General features: G+C 50.6%; 3 protein-coding genes across 6 annotated transcripts; 1 reads left to right on the forward strand and 2 right to left on the reverse strand.

Moving 5' to 3' along the window:
- The first annotated feature begins 879 nt into the window (after positions 1 to 879).
- acap1 (ArfGAP with coiled-coil, ankyrin repeat and PH domains 1) lies at positions 880 to 10,840 on the forward strand. The gene is made up of 24 exons (XM_029840992.1): positions 880 to 1,485; positions 3,857 to 3,914; positions 4,147 to 4,266; positions 4,342 to 4,395; positions 4,496 to 4,551; positions 4,656 to 4,839; positions 4,937 to 4,981; positions 5,064 to 5,159; positions 5,695 to 5,769; positions 5,854 to 5,966; positions 6,043 to 6,094; positions 6,178 to 6,278; positions 6,362 to 6,473; positions 6,544 to 6,758; positions 6,834 to 6,903; positions 7,017 to 7,111; positions 7,539 to 7,735; positions 7,815 to 7,865; positions 7,940 to 8,115; positions 8,212 to 8,321; positions 8,711 to 8,821; positions 8,886 to 8,947; positions 9,481 to 9,571; positions 9,751 to 10,840. Exons 1-24 carry the CDS (start codon positions 1,433 to 1,435, stop codon positions 9,797 to 9,799), a joined length of 2,346 nt encoding a protein of 781 aa, XP_029696852.1. The 5' UTR covers positions 880 to 1,432; the 3' UTR covers positions 9,800 to 10,840.
- On the reverse strand, positions 10,108 to 14,838 carry slc16a13 (solute carrier family 16 member 13). 4 transcript variants are annotated; one of them, XM_029840999.1, is made up of 7 exons: positions 14,453 to 14,733; positions 12,911 to 13,225; positions 12,672 to 12,815; positions 12,321 to 12,577; positions 11,715 to 12,246; positions 11,155 to 11,368; positions 10,108 to 11,123 (listed from the first exon to the last, which is right to left on the reverse strand). In XM_029840999.1, coding segments are annotated over exons 2-7 (1,368 nt in total). In that variant the 5' UTR covers positions 13,131 to 13,225; positions 14,453 to 14,733; the 3' UTR covers positions 10,108 to 11,122. The 4 variants fall into 4 exon arrangements, with proteins under 4 accessions (XP_029696859.1, XP_011604987.1, XP_029696860.1 ...); XM_011606685.2 differs by lacking the exon at positions 14,453 to 14,733 and adding an exon at positions 14,776 to 14,838 and having other exon boundaries at positions 10,108 to 11,368; XM_029841000.1 differs by having other exon boundaries at positions 10,108 to 11,368; positions 11,715 to 12,243; positions 14,453 to 14,736.
- Positions 14,839 to 15,779: 941 nt separating this feature from the next.
- On the reverse strand, positions 15,780 to 19,858 carry bcl6b (BCL6B transcription repressor). Its single transcript, XM_011606684.2, has 12 exons — positions 19,184 to 19,858; positions 18,988 to 19,065; positions 18,696 to 18,904; positions 18,360 to 18,611; positions 18,137 to 18,271; positions 17,784 to 17,970; positions 17,500 to 17,711; positions 17,316 to 17,422; positions 17,148 to 17,240; positions 16,932 to 17,065; positions 16,685 to 16,822; positions 15,780 to 16,594 (listed from the first exon to the last, which is right to left on the reverse strand). The coding sequence occupies exons 3-12, from the start codon at positions 18,893 to 18,895 to the stop codon at positions 16,454 to 16,456; spliced, it is 1,599 nt and encodes a 532-aa protein (XP_011604986.1). The 5' UTR covers positions 18,896 to 18,904; positions 18,988 to 19,065; positions 19,184 to 19,858; the 3' UTR covers positions 15,780 to 16,453.
- Between the last annotated feature and the right edge of the window lie 1,115 nt (positions 19,859 to 20,973).

A 20,973-nucleotide genomic window follows, 5' to 3' on the forward strand; every position in this document is an offset into this window, starting at 1 on the left:
TCAAATCAGAACCTGACGACCAGCCAAGTTTAACATGCAAAAACAAACGTTGCGAGGAACTAATGTCTGCCCGCACCCGATCTGTGCGTCGTTTGCGCACATGCACAGGTTGTTTAGCGCGCAAATAAGTTGCTTTCCCCTAATCAGAGGTGGATTTTTCCATTTATCTCAGACGTGATACGTTGCATCAACTGGGACACGCATTCGTTTTAAACCCATCTTTAAAACGTCCCCCGGACAGCAGGGGCAACTCAGCAACGCCACAGAAGCAACCACGCCCTTTCCCCGATCTCCACTTTGCTGGTCAGTGAAGGCATCACGGTGCCGAGACACTGACGGATGGAGCCACGGAGGGGAAGAAAAAAAACGAGCAGAAAAACAACAGATAACCTGATTTCAGAGGAGTTCTGGAGTCCTGCAAACCTGCAGTGCCTGTTTCCGGACGGCAGGGGGCGCCCAGAGAACTAGATAGATAGATAGATAGATAGATAGATAGATAGATAGATAGATAGATAGTGTTGTAATTACACCGACCACAGGCTTAAAGGCGTCTGTGGCAACAGTCTGTGGTCAACATAACAACGCGCACATCACTTATTTCCACTTGCACAACACTGAAGACTGAAGGCGTTTATTGGTTGTTGTTGGTTTTGTCCCTCTCTCTGCTTAAGTGTCCTTCTGTCAATAGTCCAAGTCTTTCGTTGTCGTGAAGAGAAACCCCGATCAGACAGAAAGGGTCCGAGTCCAAGCGTGTCCCCGGACCCGAGACAGTTGGACAGTTAGAAACAGCCGTTCACACCTACGTAGGAGCACAACGGTGGAGCTGGTCCGACCAGATTACACACCCAGTCTCTCTGCAACTTCAGCTTTTTTAGGAAGGGGGGGGTCTTGTTGGAGTGAGACGGGTAAAAAAAGGTTCTTGTCTGTCTTTTTTCCATCTTTGCGCTCTTTTCATCACGGAACTAACTTGGCGGAGGCGGGTTAAATTGCCCACAGGGGCAGTTTGCTGTCTTTTTACGCCGTTAGGAACCCGGAAATGGATGAGAGGCGGTGGGTTGGCCCTCGAGGGTGAGGGAGACAGACGCAGACTCGGCACCTCCTGGGGAGGAAACATCAACCGACCGGCTTTTATCAGACTCGATCGCGTCCTTTCGGGAACATCAGGAACATCCATTTACTGTAAAGGAAACAAAACGGGACTATTTCTCTCTATTTCTTTATATTTTAGGCTGAGTCGAAGGTAATTACGCACCAATAACGCTCCGCTGCGCCTTTTTACGCGGTGACAAGTCGCTCCCTGGTGCGGGAGGAAGTTGCGTTTAGATTCGACTTGTGAAGCGTCGGTGGAAGATAATGAGTCTGTGCTGAAGGCTCGTCTTCAGTCGAGGCTGCTGCGTCCGCGGAATCCCGCGTCCGTGCGTTAAACGGAGACATGACCGTAAAACTGGACTTTGAGGAGTGCTTGAAAGACTCCCCGCGCTTCAGGTAAGCGATTCACCTGTTTTACTGTCCCCGGGAGGGAGGGATGAAGCCAAAGACATGTAGATAGACGGATAGAATGTGGATATACTGGTGACATTTTACTGGAACAGCAGCCAAAGTGGGTCTGGGGTCCAGCCCTGGGACTGCAGGTCTGGGGTCAGGGACTGGGAGGAGACGCGCAGGCCTGCAGGGAACAGCCAGCAGATATTTCTGACACAGGTTACTCTTTATCAGGAGGCTAAAAGTAGCATCCTGTTGCTTTGTAGCATCAACATCCAGCAGCGGTAACATTCTGTTTCAGATTTACGCGGTTAAATAACTGTTGATGTCAAATTTGACGTGTTTGAACAAGGACGCTGGACAAGGACGCTGGGCAGGACTCGGGTGTGTCTGTCTTGTGTTTGACCTTCTGGTGTTGACGGAGGCGTAACACAACCAGAATGTTGTAGCCAAAGTGTTCAAATGCCAGTGTTGAGGTTCTGAGTGAAAGTTCCTCAAACTGCACTGCTGATTGTACATCAGGGTGAACATCCCAGTATAACCAGTTCGCTCATGGACCCTGTCCCACTATAACCAGTCTATTTACTCCCTGTCCCACTGTAACCAGTCTATTTACTCCCTGTCCCACTGTAACCAGTCTATTTACTCCCTGTCCCACTATAACCAGTTTATTTACTCCCTGTCCCACTATAACCAGTCCATTTACTCCCTGTCCCACTATAACCAGTCCATTTACTCCCTGTCCCACTATAACCAGTCCATTTATCCTCTCTGTCCCACTATAACCAGTCCATTTACTCCCTGTCCCACTATAACCAGTCCATTTACTCTCTGTCCCACTATAACCAGTCCATTTACTCCCTGTCCCACTATAACCAGTCCATTTACTCCCTGTCCCACTATAACCAGTCCATTTACTCTCTGTCCCACTATAACCAGTCTATTTACTCCCTGTCCCACTATAACCAGTCCATTTACTCTCTGTCCCACTATAACCAGTCCATTTATCCTCTCTGTCCCACTATAACCAGTCTATTTACTCTCTGTCCCACTATAACCAGTCCATTTATCCTCTCTGTCCCACTATAACCAGTCCATTTACTCTCTGTCCCACTATAACCAGTCCATTTATCCTCTCTGTCCCACTATAACCAGTCTATTTACACTCTGTCCCACTATAACCAGTCCATTTATCCTCTCTGTCCCACTATAACCAGTCTATTTACACTCTGTCCCACTATAACCAGTTCATTTATCCTCTCTGTCCCATTCTAACCAGTTCAATAACTCTTTGTCCCACTATAACCCTCAAAACAAATTAACTACTTAATTGACTTTAAAGTTATCCAACAATTTTGTCTCCGTCTTAATCCAACAACAGACTTTTACTTGAGTCTGAGTCCAAAGGCAGGTCGTCCCCGTCTGTGCTGTAGTGAAGTCACAGGCGTCATCACCTTCTCTTCCTCTCGGCCCTCTGTACTGGGGGGTGGGTGGTGGGTGTTGGTGGTGTTGGGGGGGGGCTGGTGGGGGTGTGGGGGGTACCAGAAGCAGTCTATCACACATAAGCCCAGAAAGTGAAGCAGTGATGTCTCCAGACCCACACCGCTTCCTGTTGCTATGCGACTGCGGTGCAGGAGGGCGACAGGAAGTGAGGCGAGATGTGCCGTGGTGATCAACAGGAGAGACAGGAAGCTGCGAGCAGAGCTGCAGCGGAAACCTTAAACTTTTAGCTCTGGCCTCGATTGCATGGTGCACGGTGCCCTAATAAACAACAAAACACACAAACGACTCGGTACAAATCCACAAAATGGGGACGTGACCGAGGGTCGCAGCAGCAGGAAGTAGGATATTGGGCCGCGGCCCTGGAACAAAACCTGTCCCCAGGCCACCCTCTTATCTCTTCTCTTCCTCCATCTTGCAACCTTCATGTTCTCTGCTGGAGGCAGCGGAACCACACGCTAGAGCTGTTTTGTTGCACAACAAAGCAACACACTGGCCTCACGCGGGACCTCCGTGGTGCTTTTTGTGCGCCCCTGAGGCCCGTTCAAGACAACCGGAGTGGTGATGTTCTCGAATGTTTGTCCGTCGCGGAGGGTTTAAACCCTCCACGCTGTGGTATTAAGATCGAGCTAGCGAAGAGTCCTGCGGCCTTCCGTGGGAGCCTGGAGGCTGCAGAGGAGAAAGAGCTTGTTGTGTCCGAGCGGTACCGCGCGGTAGCCGTCGCCAGGCCGCCACTGTGGCATCATGGGTAGCCGGCAGACTGGAAACGGAGTCTGGGTCTAAGATCAGACATTAAATTTCATTTCTTTGCAGACTTCTTCACCCCAAACCCGATAAAGAGTTTAAATCGGCCTTTTTCTGCTTTGTCTTTCAGAGCCGAGATCGAAGAGGTCCAGAACCATGTGAGCGAACTCGAAACCCGACTAGAGAAGGTGAGAGGTTGGCACCCACACCTGTGGGACAGGAAGTACCCGCAGGTGCACTTCCTCTTTACGTCTTAAAACAAAGAGAGCTCCTGTGCGCCGTGGTTCCACGTGGCGCCGTCAGGCGACAATTTCAGGGTGGAATATTCCATTTGGGTTTCTGTTCCCTCACGACTTTCTTCAGAACCTCAAAGATCTCAATAAGCGTCTTTAATAATCTGGTAAAATCGGTGTCGTCCAGCTAGTGAAACAATGCCAGGCCATGGTGGAGGCGGGCCGCGTCTACTGTCAGACCAGCAAGAGCTTCGCCACCGGGCTGCAGGAGCTGGGACACCACTGCTCCGGGGACGCCGTGATGGAGGTGGGTGGTCCACGCGCTCCTTCTGGTGTCACATTAGTCAATGAAGCTGGTGTAAGAAGCTCCTCTGTCCTGCAGGGGTGTTTGGAGAAGTTCTCCACAAAGCTCTCCGTCATCCTAAAGGGGCAGGGGGTGAGTGGGCCTGACCTCTTGACCTTTATCTTCATCTTCTCACCTCATTCTGATCGATTCGTCTGCCGCCCTTTCTTTTTTGTGTGCGTTTCCCTCAAAGGAGCTGATGGAGACCACGCAGTCGGTGAAGACGAAGCTGCAGAGCTTCGTGAAAGAGTGAGTCTAGCGCCTGCGGGTCGCTCCGCTGCTCGCTTGCGCAGCAGGAAAAGGAAACATTAGAAGCCGGTAATCCTCCCCTCCCCCTCTCGCCCCATCTTCAGAGACGTGCGCCGGTTCAAGGAGGTGCGCAAGGAGTTTGAGCGCAGGAGCGAGTGTCTGGAGGGCGCCCAGGCCAGGAACGCCCAGGCCCCCCGGGGGAAGCAGCACGAGGTGGAGGAGGCCAGCAACGCTCTGCTCAACGCTCGCAGGGCGTTTCGCTCCGAGGCCCTGGACTACGTCCTGCAGGTGAGGGGGCGGCCGCCGGACCTCCAGGCTCCGGGAGGGGTCGCCGCTGTTCCGAAAGCATAACGTGTCTCCAACCGCTCTTCCTGTGGCGTTGCAGATCAACGTGATCGAAGCCAAGAAGAGGACGGACATCCTGATGGCAGTGAGTTCATTGGGACCCATTTTGATATGTTGGCGGCGCCGGGACACTCACGGGTCCTCTTCGCGCCCTGTGCCGATAACAGATGCTGTCGCTGATGGAGGCCCAGGCCCAGTTCTTCCAGCACGGCCACCAGTCGCTGTCAGAGCTGGACCTGTATCGACAGACGCTGAGCGAAGAGGTTAGATGAAGAACAGGAGGTTATTTCTGCCATCTTTCTTTGTGTGGGGGGCGGGGCTTAAACAGTCACAAGATGGCACGGCGCCTGGGTGGCGACAGGAAGTCGAAGCAACAACAGGAAATGTTTGACGTGGACACGTGGCTGAGTGTGTGTCATTTCTTTCACTTCCCAAACAGGAAAATATTCCCGAGCCGCCGGCCCTCGACGGTTTTACCCCCGAGTGTTAAATTGTCAACAAATTTGAAGCAGGAAATGAATTTGTCGGCGCTTGTTTCTCAATTCCAAAAAGCCAAACCACAACAAAGCACTTCCCCTCGGCGAGGGAAGTTTAGACAGCGAGAGGCCGAAGACTATGAGTCCGCGAGTCCTGTTTGGCACAGGAAGCACGTAGAGCTTCAGGTTTCCCTCATTCCTGTTCCTGATAACGAGCCCTGAACTCCAACGAGTTGGGAAAGACAAATAAAGGACAAACCGGATCAACTGTGATTAAAGGGTTTAATGGATAAACTGACTCTATATAATCGTGTTTTAACAGCACACTCAGTTGGTGCTAAACTCTGCCCGGGAGAAGAGGGACATGGAGCAAAGACATGCCGCCATCAAGAAAAAGGTGACAACTTTACGAGCCCCCCCTGGGTTCAGCGCCGCCATCTGCCCCGTTTCTGTGAAGTCATTGGCTTGTTGGCATTTCCAGGACATCTCCTATGACGACACCATCATGGACTTCAACGCGGATGCAGCCAACGGCATCGCCATGGAGGGCTACCTGTATAAAAGAGCCAGCAACGCCTTTAAGACCTGGAACAGGTGCGCTGGGTCTGTGGCGCCCGGTCTCTCAGCGGGTTTCCAAACGCTCTCTCATCCACGTGTTTTACTTTTCCAGGCGCTGGTTTTCCATTCAGAAAAACCAGCTGGTGTATCAGAAGAAATTCAAGGTATGTTTTAAACGTCACGAACAAACAGGTCGAACAAGAAAGATGTCATTTTTTAATATATATTTTTTTTACGTGTCTTTCAGGACCAGCTCACCGTCGTGGTGGAGGACCTGCGGCTTTGCACGGTCAAGAACAGCACTGAAAATGAGCGGCGCTTCTGTTTTGAGGTGGTCTCCCCGTCAAAGTGAGTGTGCATACGTGCATTCAAGCATCCTGTTCACGAGGAAGTGGGTCACACTGTGTGTGTGTGTGTGTGTGTGTGTGTAGGTGTTGTTTGTTGCAGGCAGATTCCGAAAGACAGCAGCAAGCGTGGATCACCGCCGTCCAAAGCAGCATTGCATCAGCCTTTCAGGAGCACAGAGAGGACCCGCACAGCCCAGTGAGTGCACGTGCGCGTGCACACGCACACCTACAGCAGAGGAAGCTCACGTTGTTTGTGTCATCGTTAGCGTCAGCGCTGCAGCTCAGTGTCGGCCAGCTCTTTGGGGGGAGCAGCGGGTGCAGGAGGGGGGGCGGATCAGGAGAGCGAAGGCCGCAAAGCCCTGGAGGAGGTCCAGGCCATCCCGGGGAACAAGCAGTGCTGCGACTGTGGGGAGCCCGGCCCCGACTGGGCCTCCATCAACTTGGGCATCACGCTTTGTATCGTGTGCTCGGGAATACACAGGTACACACACACACATACACACACACACACACACACCCACTGGAGTAACTGCTTCACGGTTTCTTTCTCCAACAGGAGCCTGGGAGTCCATTTCTCCAAGGTACGCTCCCTCACGCTGGACTCCTGGGAGCCGGAGCTCGTCAAGGTACCGTTTAACTGTGGCGCCTCCGTTGTTTCCTTCCTGTAATGGCAGCGATTAAATAAATGACGTAAGAGATTCGATTAAAAAACAAACCGCCGCTTCTGTTCTTCCTGCAGCTGATGTGCGAGCTGGGCAACGCCGTCATCAACAGGATCTACGAGGCGCGAATCGAGGAGATGACCATTAAGAAGCCCCACCCCTCCAGCCCCAGGTAACGATCGGGACGTGTAGCCACACTAGGCTAACACGTTCAACTGCGTGCGTTTATGCTAAATCAGGCTGCGGTTGGTCCTCTTTGCCCCCCACACGATGACCTTCTTCCAAGCCGTTTTGCCGTTGACTCATGTGGTCGGAAAAGATCAGAAAAGCACGTGTAACTTCCTTCTGCTGCTGCTCCGGAAGCCTCACAAGATCAGAGATGAAGAATAAAAAACAGTGAAAGATTCTTGCGCTTTTGTCGGTCAAACCGTCTTTTTTCAGTGGCTTCCTCTTTTTCTCGCTGTTGCGCAACAGTCGGCAGGAAGTGCCACAGGTACGGAAACAGCGTTTCAACCGTGTAAGAAAAGAGGGCGTTTTGTGTCCCGTTAGCATCTTTCTGCGCCGTGAACGCCGTGCTGTCCATCTTCTGCCCCCCTCAGGGGAGAAAAGGAGTCGTGGATCCGCTCAAAGTACGTCGAGAAGAAGTTCATCCAGAAACTGCCCGAGACCGGCAGGAACGTCCTGCTGCTGAGGCGATCCAGCGCCAGGAGGAAGCGGAACACGTCGCCAGAACGGACGGTTCAGAAGCCGCCGCTGAAGCCCAAACCCACCCGGGCCACGCTGCCTCGAGTGACAGGTAGGGCACCGGTGGTGGCGGGAAGGGGGGGGGGGCGGTGTCACGTAGTAGCCGATACACTAACGTCTCCACTTTTCAGGGTTGAGCCTCAGTGACCTTGTCCAGAAGAACCACGCAGGCGTTCACAAAGGTGAAGACAAGCGATAAAGCGAGCGCAGAAACGGTCTCAGAACGTCTCTAACGTCTCCAACCTGCTCCTCTCAGAGGCGGAAGAGCCAGACGAGGACCTGAGCGGCCTTCATCCCGGGGCTCTGCTCTACCGCTCGGCGGCGCTGCAGAACTTCCCCGTCATGGCCGACGCTCTGGCCCACGGAGCCAACGTCAACTGGGTCAACGCGTCCGAGGAGTCCAGCACGCCGCTGATACAGGCGGTGTCGGTGGTGAGGGCGCTTACATAGAGACTCGCAGGAGTTGAGGAAAACACACACGCGCGCACGCACACGCGAGCGCTCACGTGCGCACGCTTTGTTCACCAGAACGCCCTGGCGGCCTGCGAATTCCTCCTCCAGAACGGCGCGCATGTCAACCAGGCGGACAGCAACGGGCGAGGGCCTCTTCACCACGCCACCATCCTGGGACACACTGGGTAACACACACACACACACACACACACTGCAGCAGTAAATCTGACGGTTTCCCAGAGCACAAACGCCAGGATGTAGGAATTTATTCCAACGGTCCCGAAGGCTCCAGCCAGAGTCCGAGCCCCGTTACTTTACTGGGCCCGGCACAACCGAGGCGTCCAGGATGCTAATCTCAGCTAGCCAGATTAGCCCCGGGTTACTTTCTACACAGATTAGGAAAAATCAATTCTCTTCTGAGTTTTGGTCCTTTTTAGAGTGTCGCATAGTTTAAAGAACGGCAAAAACCGCAGAACCAGGAAGTCAGAGTTCCGTCTGGGCAGCAGGTGAAACCAGCCGGGCGCCGTGGGGCTGTCCAATCATCAGGTTTCTGCCTGTCCCCCCTTATTTGCAGGCTGGTTTGCCTCTTCCTGAAGCGCGGAGCCGACTACAACGCCAAAGACAAGAACCAGAAAGACCCCATCACCATCGCCGTGGACAACGCCAACGCCGACATCGTGACACTGTGAGTTCCGAGGTCGCGACACATAAATAAAAAAACCTCTCTAAGACAAGCGTCTCCGTTTCAGGCTGCGGATCGCCAAGATGAACAAAGAGATGCGGGAGATGGACGGAGCCTTCGGCCAATCAGGTCACTCAGCTGAGCAGGGATCAGGGGGGGCGTCCGGGGGCGGGCTGGCCCACACCAGAAAGAGCCTCCAATCCATAAAGAACCATATAAGTGGATGGGCTCTGGGGGGGCAGTGAGGCCGGGGGGGTGTAGCCTCGGTTCTGGTTCTCCAGGACGTTCTTCCAAATCTATTCCGGGAATAGCGACGTGGTTGTGCCACTTGTGGACGTAGCTCTGAGAGCTCTTAAAGCCAACAGCAGGTTCTGTTGGGTGGGTCCGTCCGGGTCGCCGAGGTTCTCCTCGAACCCGCCTTCAGGCTTCCGTCTGTATCTGATGTGCTCTGCTTTTTCGTTGTCTGTCGCCGTGCGCCCGCCGAGACGTCCGCCTGGTTTCGACAGCTTGTGCAGTGCGCCACCTGCTGCAAACCGAGAGGTAACGTGCGCGCCGCCGCCACGCGCTACGGCTCCAGGAACTTGTTTTGCTTTGTCGTCGCCGCTTTGACGTGGAGGGTTCTGACGTTTATGGTCCTCATTTCCTCCCGTTTCTGTTTGCAGGCGATGAAACCTACCAGGACATCTTCAGAGACTTTTCACACATGGCCTCAAACAACCCCGAGAAGCTCAAACGCCGCAGCGCCGACATCAGGTTCTAACCTGCCGCCGCCGCCGCCGCCTGCATGTGTCCAGCAGATGCCTGCGCACGTGCAGGGGGCGTCTATGTGCACATTTTTGTCCTGGCTAGCTGCCACATGTTGGGTCATCGCTCAGCTGGTGTCGACTCCAGATGGTTGAAGAGCTCTAAACAGCGAATTCTTTGTGCGCCAGATCAGAACGACGGAGCCGAAGCGCGAGCGGCTTTACGAGAGCAGCATGAGGCGTCTTTTATGTGTAGCTGAGGGAAACACATCCGCTCTGCCAAACGTTTTAAACCTAAAAAGGGTTTTTTTTTTTAATGTTCATCTGTTTTTTTTAAACTATTCTGACAAAAAATAGTGAAGTAATCACTGCGATGCAGGGTTTTATTTTACATTTTGGACACAGTTGAGGGCTTTTTTTGTCCAAGCATGTAAGGTACTAAAGATGTTTTAAAAAAATAAACTAAAACGTAGCGCGTTTATTCCGTTTAGAGTTGTCCAGCAGGGGGCGCCATCAGATTACGATTGAAATTGAAAACGAGACCAGTTAAAGTTTGAGCAAACTTTAATCACGACAGAGTGCAATAATTTACCATTCTATCTTCAATCATTGCCCAGGTTAAGACATATATTTAAATAATTTGTTCGACTGAATAATTCAAGTATCGCAGCTGAGGTCAAAGAAACGCCGTCGCCGACTGTGCATTATCAGGTTGAACAAAAGATTTAAAAGCAATTTCTCAAGGTTAATGCAAATCTGTGTTATCGAATTTAGGGGTGCGTCATGCCCGTTTGCGTGTCTGAAAAGGGCTTTATGTGCACCATTTGAATGTTAGCAATCAGAAGGCATCATGTTCATCATGGGGTTGTAATTAATATAACATTAGGGATGATGCAGTTTAAAATCATTCAAAAATAAAGATGTTTCAGCAAGTGCTTGTGTACAACTGATCTTTTCTACAATTTCAAGCACCCACTGTGGGCTTTTTTGTTAATTAATGGAAGTCAGGCCGTTTTCTTTACAGCGTACCCAACGTGAGGTACTAATCACACTGTTTTTCTTTATGCACAATCTGTAGTTGTGCATTTTCTTTCCTGAAACCCACAGGACCTTGTTGGAGCCGACCTGTTCACCTCCCCTGTCGGTCACCCCGCACGCTTAGTTTATGGTTCACATCGGCGTCTCCACGCCCAATGATTGACAGGTGAAAATGTGAGCTTGGATTCCTGCCCGGCAACGCTGCTGTCAGCGAGTCTAAAACTCATTAACAAAATTACACCGCGCGCGCTAAATACTCTAAATAACTTTCTCATTTGCTGTGTGTGAAAAAACTGCCCCCGCCGCCATTATTAAAGGTCCTGCGTAGATCAGTACGTGTGGTTCCGAGTGAGGACGTTGAAGTTTACAGCCGTCACCACCTCGGACGCAAAAACCAATCCCTGAGTGTTGCTACGGCACTGAAGAGTTGCACCGTTTGGAGTGCTCACTGAAACTAAAATCATTTTCTCGTCCCTTCCTGCCACCTGAGCAGGTGCAGCAGCCACGCCGCCGACTCACAGCGTCGCCGGGCGTCACCGTCGGCACGCGCGGCGTTAGACTGCCTTCGTGCTTGTCCGGCTGTTCATCTGTTCCATCTCCGAACGGATGCCCCCGCCGGCGTCTTTCACGGGACGTCCTTGGGGGGGCGGCGGGTCCTGACAGGAGAAATAGTGGGGCAGGGTGGTAATGATGGCGATGCCGAGGATGGGGAATGTCCCGGCTACGATGAAGGAAGCCACGTAGTTGCCCGTGACGTCTTTGAGGTACCCTGAAGAGGAGAAAGAGGAGCGTCAAACCCACGCTGGGTTTGGAGAGAGGCAATAAAATAAGACGACAAATTTATCTTCACGGTGTGGAGAAAGGCCGGCGTGTTGCGCAACTTCTTGAGTGGAGACACTGTGTACTGAAGGGTAATAAGTTTTAACTGGCTGAGCGTTTTCTCATTAATGTGTGACTGTTTTTGGCTGTATTTCAACTTTACATCATCGAAAGTGACCTCCAGTCACGGACATGTCGGAAAAGCTTTTTGGTCGCCATGGAAACCAGGCTCTCAAACGGTGAACCTTTTCCGCAATGCGGTTTAACGGCTTCACGGAGAAGTTCCTTTGTCCTACCTGACAGAGGTGTCCCCAGCAGCCCTGCGACACTCTCGATGAGCATCAGCAAGCCGAGCGCCCCCATCGTGCGCTCTGCTCCCACGATGTTGGGCACCACGGCGAAGACCACAGAGGTCAACGCCCCGGAGCAGAAGCCGTACAGGAGGCTGGTGACCATCAGCGCCGGGTAGGAGCCATTCAGGGAGCTGACGGGCAGCAGGATGATGAAGATCCCTGCCAGCATCACCCACAGGCTCAGCACGTGGATGAGCCGCAAAAGACGCAGGTCCGAGAACCAGCCCGAGACGACGCGTCCAAGGATGTCTGACATGCCGGCGGCCGACATGACAAAAGCGGCCTGGTACTGCGAGAACCCAGCCTGGCGTCCGTGGGCCACCAGGTGGAAGTACGGCACAAAGTAGCCAACGTTGATGAAAGTGATGCCCATCACGTAGGTGACGTACGGCCTCTCCAAGAGCAGCGGCAGCTCCAGGTGGGACGAGACTCTCTGGAACCAGGAGGGACACCTCTGGCTGCTGGTCGGGTTCTGCTGCAGAGAGGGAACAGGAAATGTTCAACGCTCCAAACGCTGCCAAAGCCCCAGACAACGAGGGCGTCTCTCACCTCTACGGGCGCTTCAGAGCGACGCCTGGGGCGGATCAGTGCGCCGCAGGGCACCAAGTTCAGGCTGAGACCCCCCAGGATGAGAATGGCCCCCCGCCAGGTGTACTTCTCCACCAGCAGCTGGAAGAGAGGGTTAAAAGCGAAGGAGGAGAGTCCGACACTGGACAGAGAGATACCCAGCGCCAGGGTCCGCCGGCGGGTGAAGTGGGCCATGACAGTTGCCAGCATGGGGGTGAACACCAGCCCCCAGCCCAAACCTGGAGTAACAGTAAAAGCAAAAGGGGGGGGGGGGTCACTACCTTCTTTAGAGCTGGCTAATAATAAACTCGGTAACCAAACACGACCTTTCACCTGAAATGACTCCCATAGTGAGGTAGAGGTGAACGAGCGAGGTAGCCTGAGAGGCGCATATGAGTCCGAGCCCGGCGAGACAGCCTCCGGTCATCACCACCACCCGGGTTTCATACGCGTTGGAGAGCGCCGAGCCCAAAGGGCCTGCAAAGCACACGCAGAGGCAGAGGTCCAGGACGGCGGTTCACAGACGGACGCGTCCATCCAGCCGATCTGAGCCCACAGGAGCCGCAACTTACTGATGAACTGCTGCGTCGCCAGACCGATGGAGGAGATCCAGGAGATGGACTGGGCGCTCTCGTCGAAGTACTGCACAAACTCCACGAAGAAGATCCCCGAGCTGCGCATCAGGCCGAACACGAGGCTGTTGCACACGAACAGGGCGCCGACCAGCACCCAGCCCCAGCCCCCGTCCGGGCCCTCGGGCGCGGGGACCTTTTTGGCCTCCACGGTGGCCATGACTGCGGCGGGGTCGGACACAGAAACACGAGCGTGACGTTGGGCTGCAGGGCTTCATCCAAACTTGAGACTTGTCAAACAAGTCAGACCTGAAACTACAGAAAAGGTCACCATGTCGGTGTAAACACGAAAGGCTCGCGTCGCCCCCGCAGTCGAGTTTAAAACAACAAAGTTAATTTGGTCTCTGCAGGTCAGCGCGGCCTCAGGGCGCCTTATCACATCTGGGCAGCAGATGTGGGCGAGAGACGACAGATGAATCATTAAACTGTCTCCGATTAAACTGCACGGAGGGAAAACGGCCGCTTGTTTGTGTTTACGCATCAGCGTTGGCCCGTTTCTGCAGCACCTGCGTCACCTTTGACCCAGTCTCCGCCGCAGGAAGTTCTCTCTCTGGAACTCAAAACCAAACTGCACATGGGCACTCTTAAGGGAAACCTGCCTAAAGGCTGTTAAATACTACCTATCTGGTACACGCAGATGGTTCTAATGACCTAAATAACGTGGGGCGTGTTATTTAGGGGAACGAGATAAAAACACAAGTCTTACGCAATTCTGGCTGAACAACATGACCTGACCTACAATGTAACCGCCAACAGTGACGCCATAAGTGTCGGGGGCAATCATACAGGTGTAACCCAAGTCAGCTCTTCTGGGTAAATAATAAAATGTCCATATTTGTGTTTTTCTCAAAATGATCAAGCCTGGGTGGATTAATCTAGGTCTCCTAGCCAGAGAAGCACGCGGACCTCCTCCGAGCAGCTCACATATTGACTTCCATTCAAAAGGAATATTCAAATCAAATTAATTGGAATACCTTCAATTACTTTGGCATTGTTCTTGTCTTGTCTTTGAGGTTGAGCCTGAGCAAAAGTGTAGCTGATGTAGATGGCAGATTATAGCCCCTTGGCTTTGATCTTTTTGAAAATTAAAGATCAAAGTCTTCACTTATTTTTAATCAGATCACCTTTGATCTCCTGGAATTCTTAAATTGATCTAATAGTCAATAACTTATTTTACTAACAGACCCCCTTTGCGGGGGTATAAACCAAGTTCTTGAATCATTCAGATACTGTATATGGACCAGACCCAGGTCTGCATGACCCGATTCAGTGACGTAATTACTACTCGACGATTAAAAGTCGCGTTTTTGTTTTGGCGTTTTATTAAGCTAACCGTGACATTACATCGCCCAAAAGCACTTTACGTTGTATTTACTGTCTGTAGCGCAGCGCACGAACGGAGCCAGAGACGGAAAGTTCGTCGATGGGTCCAAAAGAGTGTTAAAAGCGACCGAAACTTCAGTGCATCCGTCCAGCACTTACCCACCGCCCTCCGTCAGCTTCTGCTGCAGTGCTGCATGGTCCAAAGTCTGCAGGTTTATTTATGACAATGGCAGAAGAAAGGGGTTTTTAAAAAAAAAAAAATCTTCCTTCAGGCAGCAGCACCACGTTCGGCATCACGCATGCGCAGTCGGTGTCACGATTAGCTTAACTTTGCTAATGGTTAACGACAAAACCTTCCTTTAAAATTCAATTTGAGTCATTTCCGAAACATTTGGCGTGAAATGGCAATGTGATGTTGTTAAAGTGAAGTTGTTAGCGATAATGATTGACTCAGAACTTTTACGGTGAAAGAGAGTTGTTACCATGAAGCTACAGGTTCCAAAGTTGACTTGCGCTTGTTCCTCTTTCTTGTCAATAAAGTTATCACGGGTTGTGCCCTTAAATGATTATTGGTCAATCTATGACCTCATTCAAGTTTAATAACATTTATTCATGTATGTGCTCATTAATCGATGCAATATGTGTTTAAAAATCACGAAGCAAAAATAAAATATAACATTTGGTAGAGACAAAACCTCAAAGTTACTCGATTTGGAATAGAGATATTTTTTTGTTACTTTTATCTTTTTCTTGGTTTAAGTTCAGATCATCATGTTTATTTATCCCACAACATGATCTCATTTTAGCGTTTAAACGCGTGATTGTCGGAGTTTGTGATTGCATTTATATTCAGATGTGTGTCATAGGTCAGTATAAAATAATATATTGTGAATCAATAATAAAAACTGGCTTTTTTAAATTTATTTTAATAATTCCATATAATGTGTAAATACAGCTCATTTTAAAGGAAAAGTACTTGATTTAATTGGATTTCAACAGGGTGAATGATAAAGAATATAAGCAAAATTGAAAATAAACCTTGATTTCCTTCACATCCTGAAAATAGGCTTCCATTTTCTGTCATAAATGCTAGTTTTAGTACCAGATATTTGACATGTTTTGTAATAGTTTGATTGGAGGAGGGACCAGATGTTGGAAAGTCCCATTAAACGTCCCATTAAACAGAGACACAGACAGTGTTGTCCTGTTGTGACCACAACTCACCGGGCAGCAGGAAATGAGGGATGACAGAGGGTGGGAGTTCAGAATTCTCTGGCCCCCATCCACGGGGAAGCAGTGTGAGCTCATGGCGGCACCCGGAGGAAACAGGTGCCCCTGGCTTCATTGTTTCCACAAATGTGCCAAAGAAATGTGGAAAAAGGTGGAGGAGAGTTGATTCAGGGCTAGAAATTCGGAGGAAGGAAGTGTGCAGAGGAGAAAAGCAGAAGGGAAAGCAAAGCTGTGCACTGCTGTAAACGCAAATTTCTTTATTCCACAAAGGAGATTTAATGAAACACTGAACACCAGATCTCCAATCGCTATAAAAATGATTTAATTTAAATTGTATAAAACCATCTTTGTCCAGCAAATTAACTCACATACAAATATTATCAACTCTCCAATTACCAATTTAAACTCATGTTTTAAACTCCTTAAGCCTCACGAGTCCTTTGCCTGCTCGGACTGTAAAAAGCAGATATCACTGCAACACACAGGCTCCAGGCCTTCACATTAAAATAATTTTGAGTTAAATACACACAAAAGATCATGAAATATCCAGTTAGGTTCTTCTTAACAACTTCAAATTTAAAAGAAAACAAACGTCCCATTTCCTTCATACTTGCTTTTCTCTCATTTCACTATCGCAAACATCCTCTTTTCTTCCTAACCTTCACAAACCTTCAGATTCACTTTAACTTCATATCCGTCTCACTGACACTAAGAACCCTCCAGAGTCGCGTCAGTAGTTCATCTTAGCTCCAAGCTCGCATCCGGCAGTACATTTATCAAAAGCTTCTCCAAATTCAACCTCAAATGTTATAAAGCAGTTATTACTAATGCTAAAATGCTGTAGTTCATTGATCACTTGCCTATCCTTCACATTTTCTTACTGATTCAGCCAGTAACCTTCTGCTCTCCGTGACGGGGGCTCAGCTTCCCTCAGTAGGCCTGCAGGACAGGCTGGAACGGCTCAGCCAGAACCTTGTAGCGGATCTTGGTGTTGGTGACGGCCCCGTGCTTCTGGCGCAGGTGAAGGCGCAGCTGGCTCTTGTGGCGGAAGTGAAGGTCACACTTTTCGCACTGGTCAAACACGAGGGTCAAAAGGTCAAACTGACGATGTCACAGGGGCCGAATAAACACGACAGCGGTCCGGAAAGGCTCGTAACTCACATTGTAAGGTTTCTCTCCGGTGTGAATGCGCAGGTGGCTCTTCAGGGTTTGCAGATGGCGGAAGCGAGTGCCGCAGGTGTGGCAGGGGTAGGGCTTCTCGCCCGTGTGGATCAGGATGTGGGCTCTGAGGTGAGCAACCTGCAACCAGGACAAACCCAGCTGATGACACGTTCAGTCTAATATCAATGTGAGGGAGCAATTATTGTCCTCCACATCTCGCTGGTGTCTGCCTCGCTAACCTTCTCACCTGAACAAATCGCGCGCCGCAGGTGTCACAGCGGTAAGGTTTCTCCCCTGAGTGAATGCGGGAGTGAGTCTTCAGATTAGCCGGACGGTTAAACTGGGCGCCGCACACATTGCAGCGGTATGGTTTGTCACCTCCTGGAAGAGAACATAAGCGTCGTGGTTGAAATGGGAACTCAATGCAAATAAAGCGGCAGGTTACCGGTACTCCTCAACTCACCTGTGCAGGCAGGTTTGGTTCCTTGAGGACTTCCAGAGTAGCAGTAGGGAACATAGTAACTCTCATGCTTGATCGCAGGTTGATGTTTGGTCTCTGAGGGGGAGACGTGAGACTAATGAAGAAAACTGCCAATCAATGCGTGCCACTTGAAGGAGGGTTTGTTTTTACCTCTTTCAACCTGGGAAGGGGGAGGAACTGTTGCGTGATCCACAGAGGGGGGTGGCCCCAGGGGAGGGGCTCGGCCAGAACCCTCATAGCAGGAGGCCTGCCCCTGTCTGAGGTGAGAGCAGAGTTTGAAATTTGCTAAAATTTCTTTTTTCTTGATATTACCTTTGAGTTGTCAACGTCTTACCTAATAATCTGACCAGGCACTTCTCCAGACCACTCCTCTGTTGGTGGGTTGGGGGTCGGACCCTTCCCATTTGCAGTGGGGGATGAGCGACTTGCCGGTTCCTCGGTATCCTCTTCTTTGACTGAGGTGGCTGCACAGAGGGGGTTGAGGACAATGTACTTGTATTTTTTCCAGTTGCAAGCCTTTGGGTCCGGCGAAGCTTTGACGTCAGCCTGGAGAAACAGAATTCAGTCAACCTGCTTGAAGCTCTAAGAAAAGCGGTGATTTCCAACTTCCACACCCACCACAAGGTTCTTGTTGCATGTGTTTGACTCTGACGGGGAGTTGGGATGGCAGTTGGAGCGGGCGGGGCTTTCTGGAGACGGACTGCACATCTGTGGTGACTCCGGCCCCTCCTTCAGCCTCGTTGACCCTGGCTGGCAGGTCGGGAAAGCCCCTGGCTTGAGAGAGCCCCCAACATCCTCTGGGAGCCTGCGGTAGAAACAAAGGAAGTGCTGTAATGAGCTAGAAACTCGGACAAACAACAGACAAAAGTAAACAGGCAGTGGTGCTGGTGTCGACACATGAACAAACCAAACGGACAAGCAAGCGGGAAACTTTTGTCAGTTTTGACTAATATTCCAAGCACAAGCCTGACCTTGTAGCAATCGCTCCTGTGAGGAATTTCTGGGAGTCTGGGTATGGTGGGTCCACTCTTTTGGGATCAACAGGGGATAGAGACACCGCAGAGTCCAGCTCCAGTGGGGGACGCCTTACGCTCGTCTTCTCCCTGCTGAAAAACAACCACATACCTCATCAGTTGCTGCCAAGGTGAGAACCAAGAGTGTTTCCCCCGGTGAAACCAGGAGATGTTGCCTCACCAGTGCAGCTGCATGAACTCTCGGCAGGCATCGGCCACGTGGTCCATCTGCAAGTACGTGGCAGCACCGAGCACCCCGGAGACAACGCTCGGAGTCAGAGGGAGCCGAGAGGTGTACATGAAGTCCAGCAGCAGCGAGATGCTGGACGGGTCCAAGGTGTCAGGGAGGGACACGGTGCTGAGATGCTCTTCGCCGCCGCGCCCACGCCCCTGAAGCAACGTGCGGTGGGAGTAGAGCGAGTAGAAGAACCCGCTGAATTTGGAGTGAGAGAGAGAGAGAATTTAGATGTGGATGGGGAGCAGTATGAAGCTGTATGGCTTGGACTTTTGCACCGACCTGCAGGCCACGAGCACGGCGCAGTGCGCGCGCAACTGCACGCTGCCCACGACCAGGGTGGTGTCGGTCAGGATGCCGCGACGTCGGAGTTCGTTCAAGTTCAGCAGCACGTCGCCGGAGTGGCGTGTGAACTCCTTCACGTATCCCACAACCGAGGCCTCTGGCACTCTGTCCATCCTGTAAGCTCCCAATTTATCCATCACTCGAATCTGGGCAGAGTAAACGGATGAGGTAGAATTATGGCGTTTGTGTGCGTGGGTGCATTTATTTTGAAAGAACTCTAATGACTTACCTTTGTACAACTGAGAGAATAAATTTTCCCGAGTGTCCCAGACACATTTATTAGGTGAGACCAGCTCCCTACTCGTACCTGCGTGGGGTGAAAGGACCCGTGCTCCATTCATTTGTCAATCTAAATTCAGTTCATCGAGAACGCTGATGTCTAAATATGTTATGAGATAGTCCAAGAAAAGGGTTTGACAACTCACCCCGACCAGCAGGGACGAGAGCTTTTGTGCACCGCGACGACGGCCTTCAGTCCACAGCAGATGTGGCCCAGGTCCTCAACGGGTCTCTACTTGCTCGCAGCAGCACTGTGATGGGAGCCCGACAGGAGGGAGCTCTTTATAATGTCGCGCAGGAAGCCGCCCTACAACCTGGGCTGCTTGTTTCCTCTTTCCTCAATGGCCCACGCGCACTGGAAGCAGAACAGGAAAGACCCTGGCCCAGGTCCCAACATCCAAGTATTTATAGGGGCCTATTAGTTTTTGTAAACCCCTGCAGGTCCGAGCGGAGTAATGGCAGGAAAGAATCGTGTGTTTTTCAATCGCGTTGAACAAATACATTTGGAGATCCTCAGGGAGAGGCGGTACGTGCCTGACTATCCAGGGGTAATCAAGAGAGCACCAGTATTCCCCCACCAACGCCTTCCTACCGTCCACCCTCCTCCAGGATAGAGGAAACTGTCAGAGGAAACTGGAAGACCAGCCTATTGTTGAATAAACATGCTCTGCCGTTGTTATTGGCATTAATCAATAAGAGGTTTGGTGATTTAAGCTTTGGTATAACTTTGTTGCATGATGATTTCATATTGAGGTAGTTATAAAGGCATTATTGGGGCCATTTCTAAAATTCTACATTCTAAACAAGGTTGAATTTAATAAAAAATAGTCTGCGTTGAACGTGTTTCTTGTCTTGTTTTTATGTGATCAAATGAGCTGTGCGGCTGATATGTTCTCATCACACCTCTCAGGACAAAGTGTGTTCTTGTTGGATGCTATTATCTTAGAATGCTAAAAGTAATTCTAATAATTTATGGATTATGTACTAGTAGTACATAATATAATAATAGTAAGCAGTGATGGCTGGAAGAGAATTAAAAAATCACGAGTATTTCAAAAGCGTCATTATTTAGTCATGGTTTAATTGAGTTCGGAAAGGAAAACAGTGTCACTCCGGAGCTGCCGGATTGAAGAAAACAAGCATTACTCATCAGGCCACAACTGTGTCCGGAAGCTTCTGACTCGCTCCCTGAGAGCAGGGGCATCGTGCTAGGAGGCCTCTGAAGGAAGGAAGTCCAAACAGATCATTTTAGATGGGAGACACCTTCTCCTGTTGGTGAAAAACAACCGTGCCTCCCGCCCTGACAAAGCTGACAGATGTACAGGAACTATCCTTGTACGCGCGCACATGCACGGGCTTCACGCCGCATCCTGCAAAGCTGCTTCAGAGATGTGGATGAAAAACGCCCGCTCAGGACATCCGCCAATAATATTCATAATGAAGGAAAGCCATAGACAAGAGAGGAGGGATGAAGATGGAGGCGGGGGTGAGAAAAAGACTGAAAAACAAGCGGAAACTCACCTCATGTTCAGGACGGGGGCGACCTCGGGGTCACGGAGAGCCAGGACCAGGACATTTAATTGAGGTGCTGCGGGCGTGAACTCCGAACCTTTCTTTCCGTCGCATTAGTTTTATCGGAAACATCAAAGAAAGAGGAGAGAAAAGTTGACCCCCTCCATAAGTTCCTCTTGTGTGATTGATAATGTTTTTGCTTTTTTTAAACCAGGTTACCGGGTCCATTTCAGAACTTATTTTAATCGAAAAGAATGTAGATAATGCAGAATTTGAAGCCTGCTTGTTTTAGCTTCACAGAAATGTGCTTATTTACTGGACATCCCATCATTTAATTTTTTTAATCCTGAAAGAAACAAATTGGAAGCAGTTTTTTTTGCACGCCGTGGTTAAGGCGTGCATGCCCTTATTTGTTTGGATGGAG

This window comes from Takifugu rubripes, chromosome 8, assembly GCF_901000725.2.
Source record: "Takifugu rubripes chromosome 8, fTakRub1.2, whole genome shotgun sequence".
Taxonomy (NCBI): domain Eukaryota; kingdom Metazoa; phylum Chordata; class Actinopteri; order Tetraodontiformes; family Tetraodontidae; genus Takifugu; species Takifugu rubripes.

Bases quoted from the DNA above. Each gene is read 5' to 3' on its own strand.
- acap1 (XM_029840992.1), top strand. From the start codon at position 1,433: ATGACCGTAAAACTGGACTTTGAGGAGTGCTTGAAAGACTCCCCGCGC. The intron at 5,967-6,042 runs GTGCGCTGGGTC...TTACTTTTCCAG, and splicing joins GCCTTTAAGACCTGGAACAG to GCGCTGGTTTTCCATTCAGA. The intron at 8,822-8,885 runs GTGAGTTCCGAG...TCTCCGTTTCAG, and splicing joins AACGCCGACATCGTGACACT to GCTGCGGATCGCCAAGATGA.
- slc16a13 (XM_011606685.2), bottom strand. From the start codon at position 13,130: ATGGCCACCGTGGAGGCCAAAAAGGTCCCCGCGCCCGAGGGCCCGGAC. The intron at 12,578-12,671 runs GTGAAAGGTCGT...CTGTTACTCCAG, and splicing joins CACTATGGGAGTCATTTCAG to GTTTGGGCTGGGGGCTGGTG. The intron at 12,247-12,320 runs GTGAGAGACGCC...CCCTCTCTGCAG, and splicing joins GCTCTGAAGCGCCCGTAGAG to CAGAACCCGACCAGCAGCCA.
- bcl6b (XM_011606684.2), bottom strand. From the start codon at position 18,895: ATGGATAAATTGGGAGCTTACAGGATGGACAGAGTGCCAGAGGCCTCG. The intron at 17,712-17,783 runs GTGGGTGTGGAA...CTGTTTCTCCAG, and splicing joins CATGCAACAAGAACCTTGTG to GCTGACGTCAAAGCTTCGCC. The intron at 17,241-17,315 runs GTAAAAACAAAC...TCTCCCCCTCAG, and splicing joins CCCTTCCCAGGTTGAAAGAG to AGACCAAACATCAACCTGCG.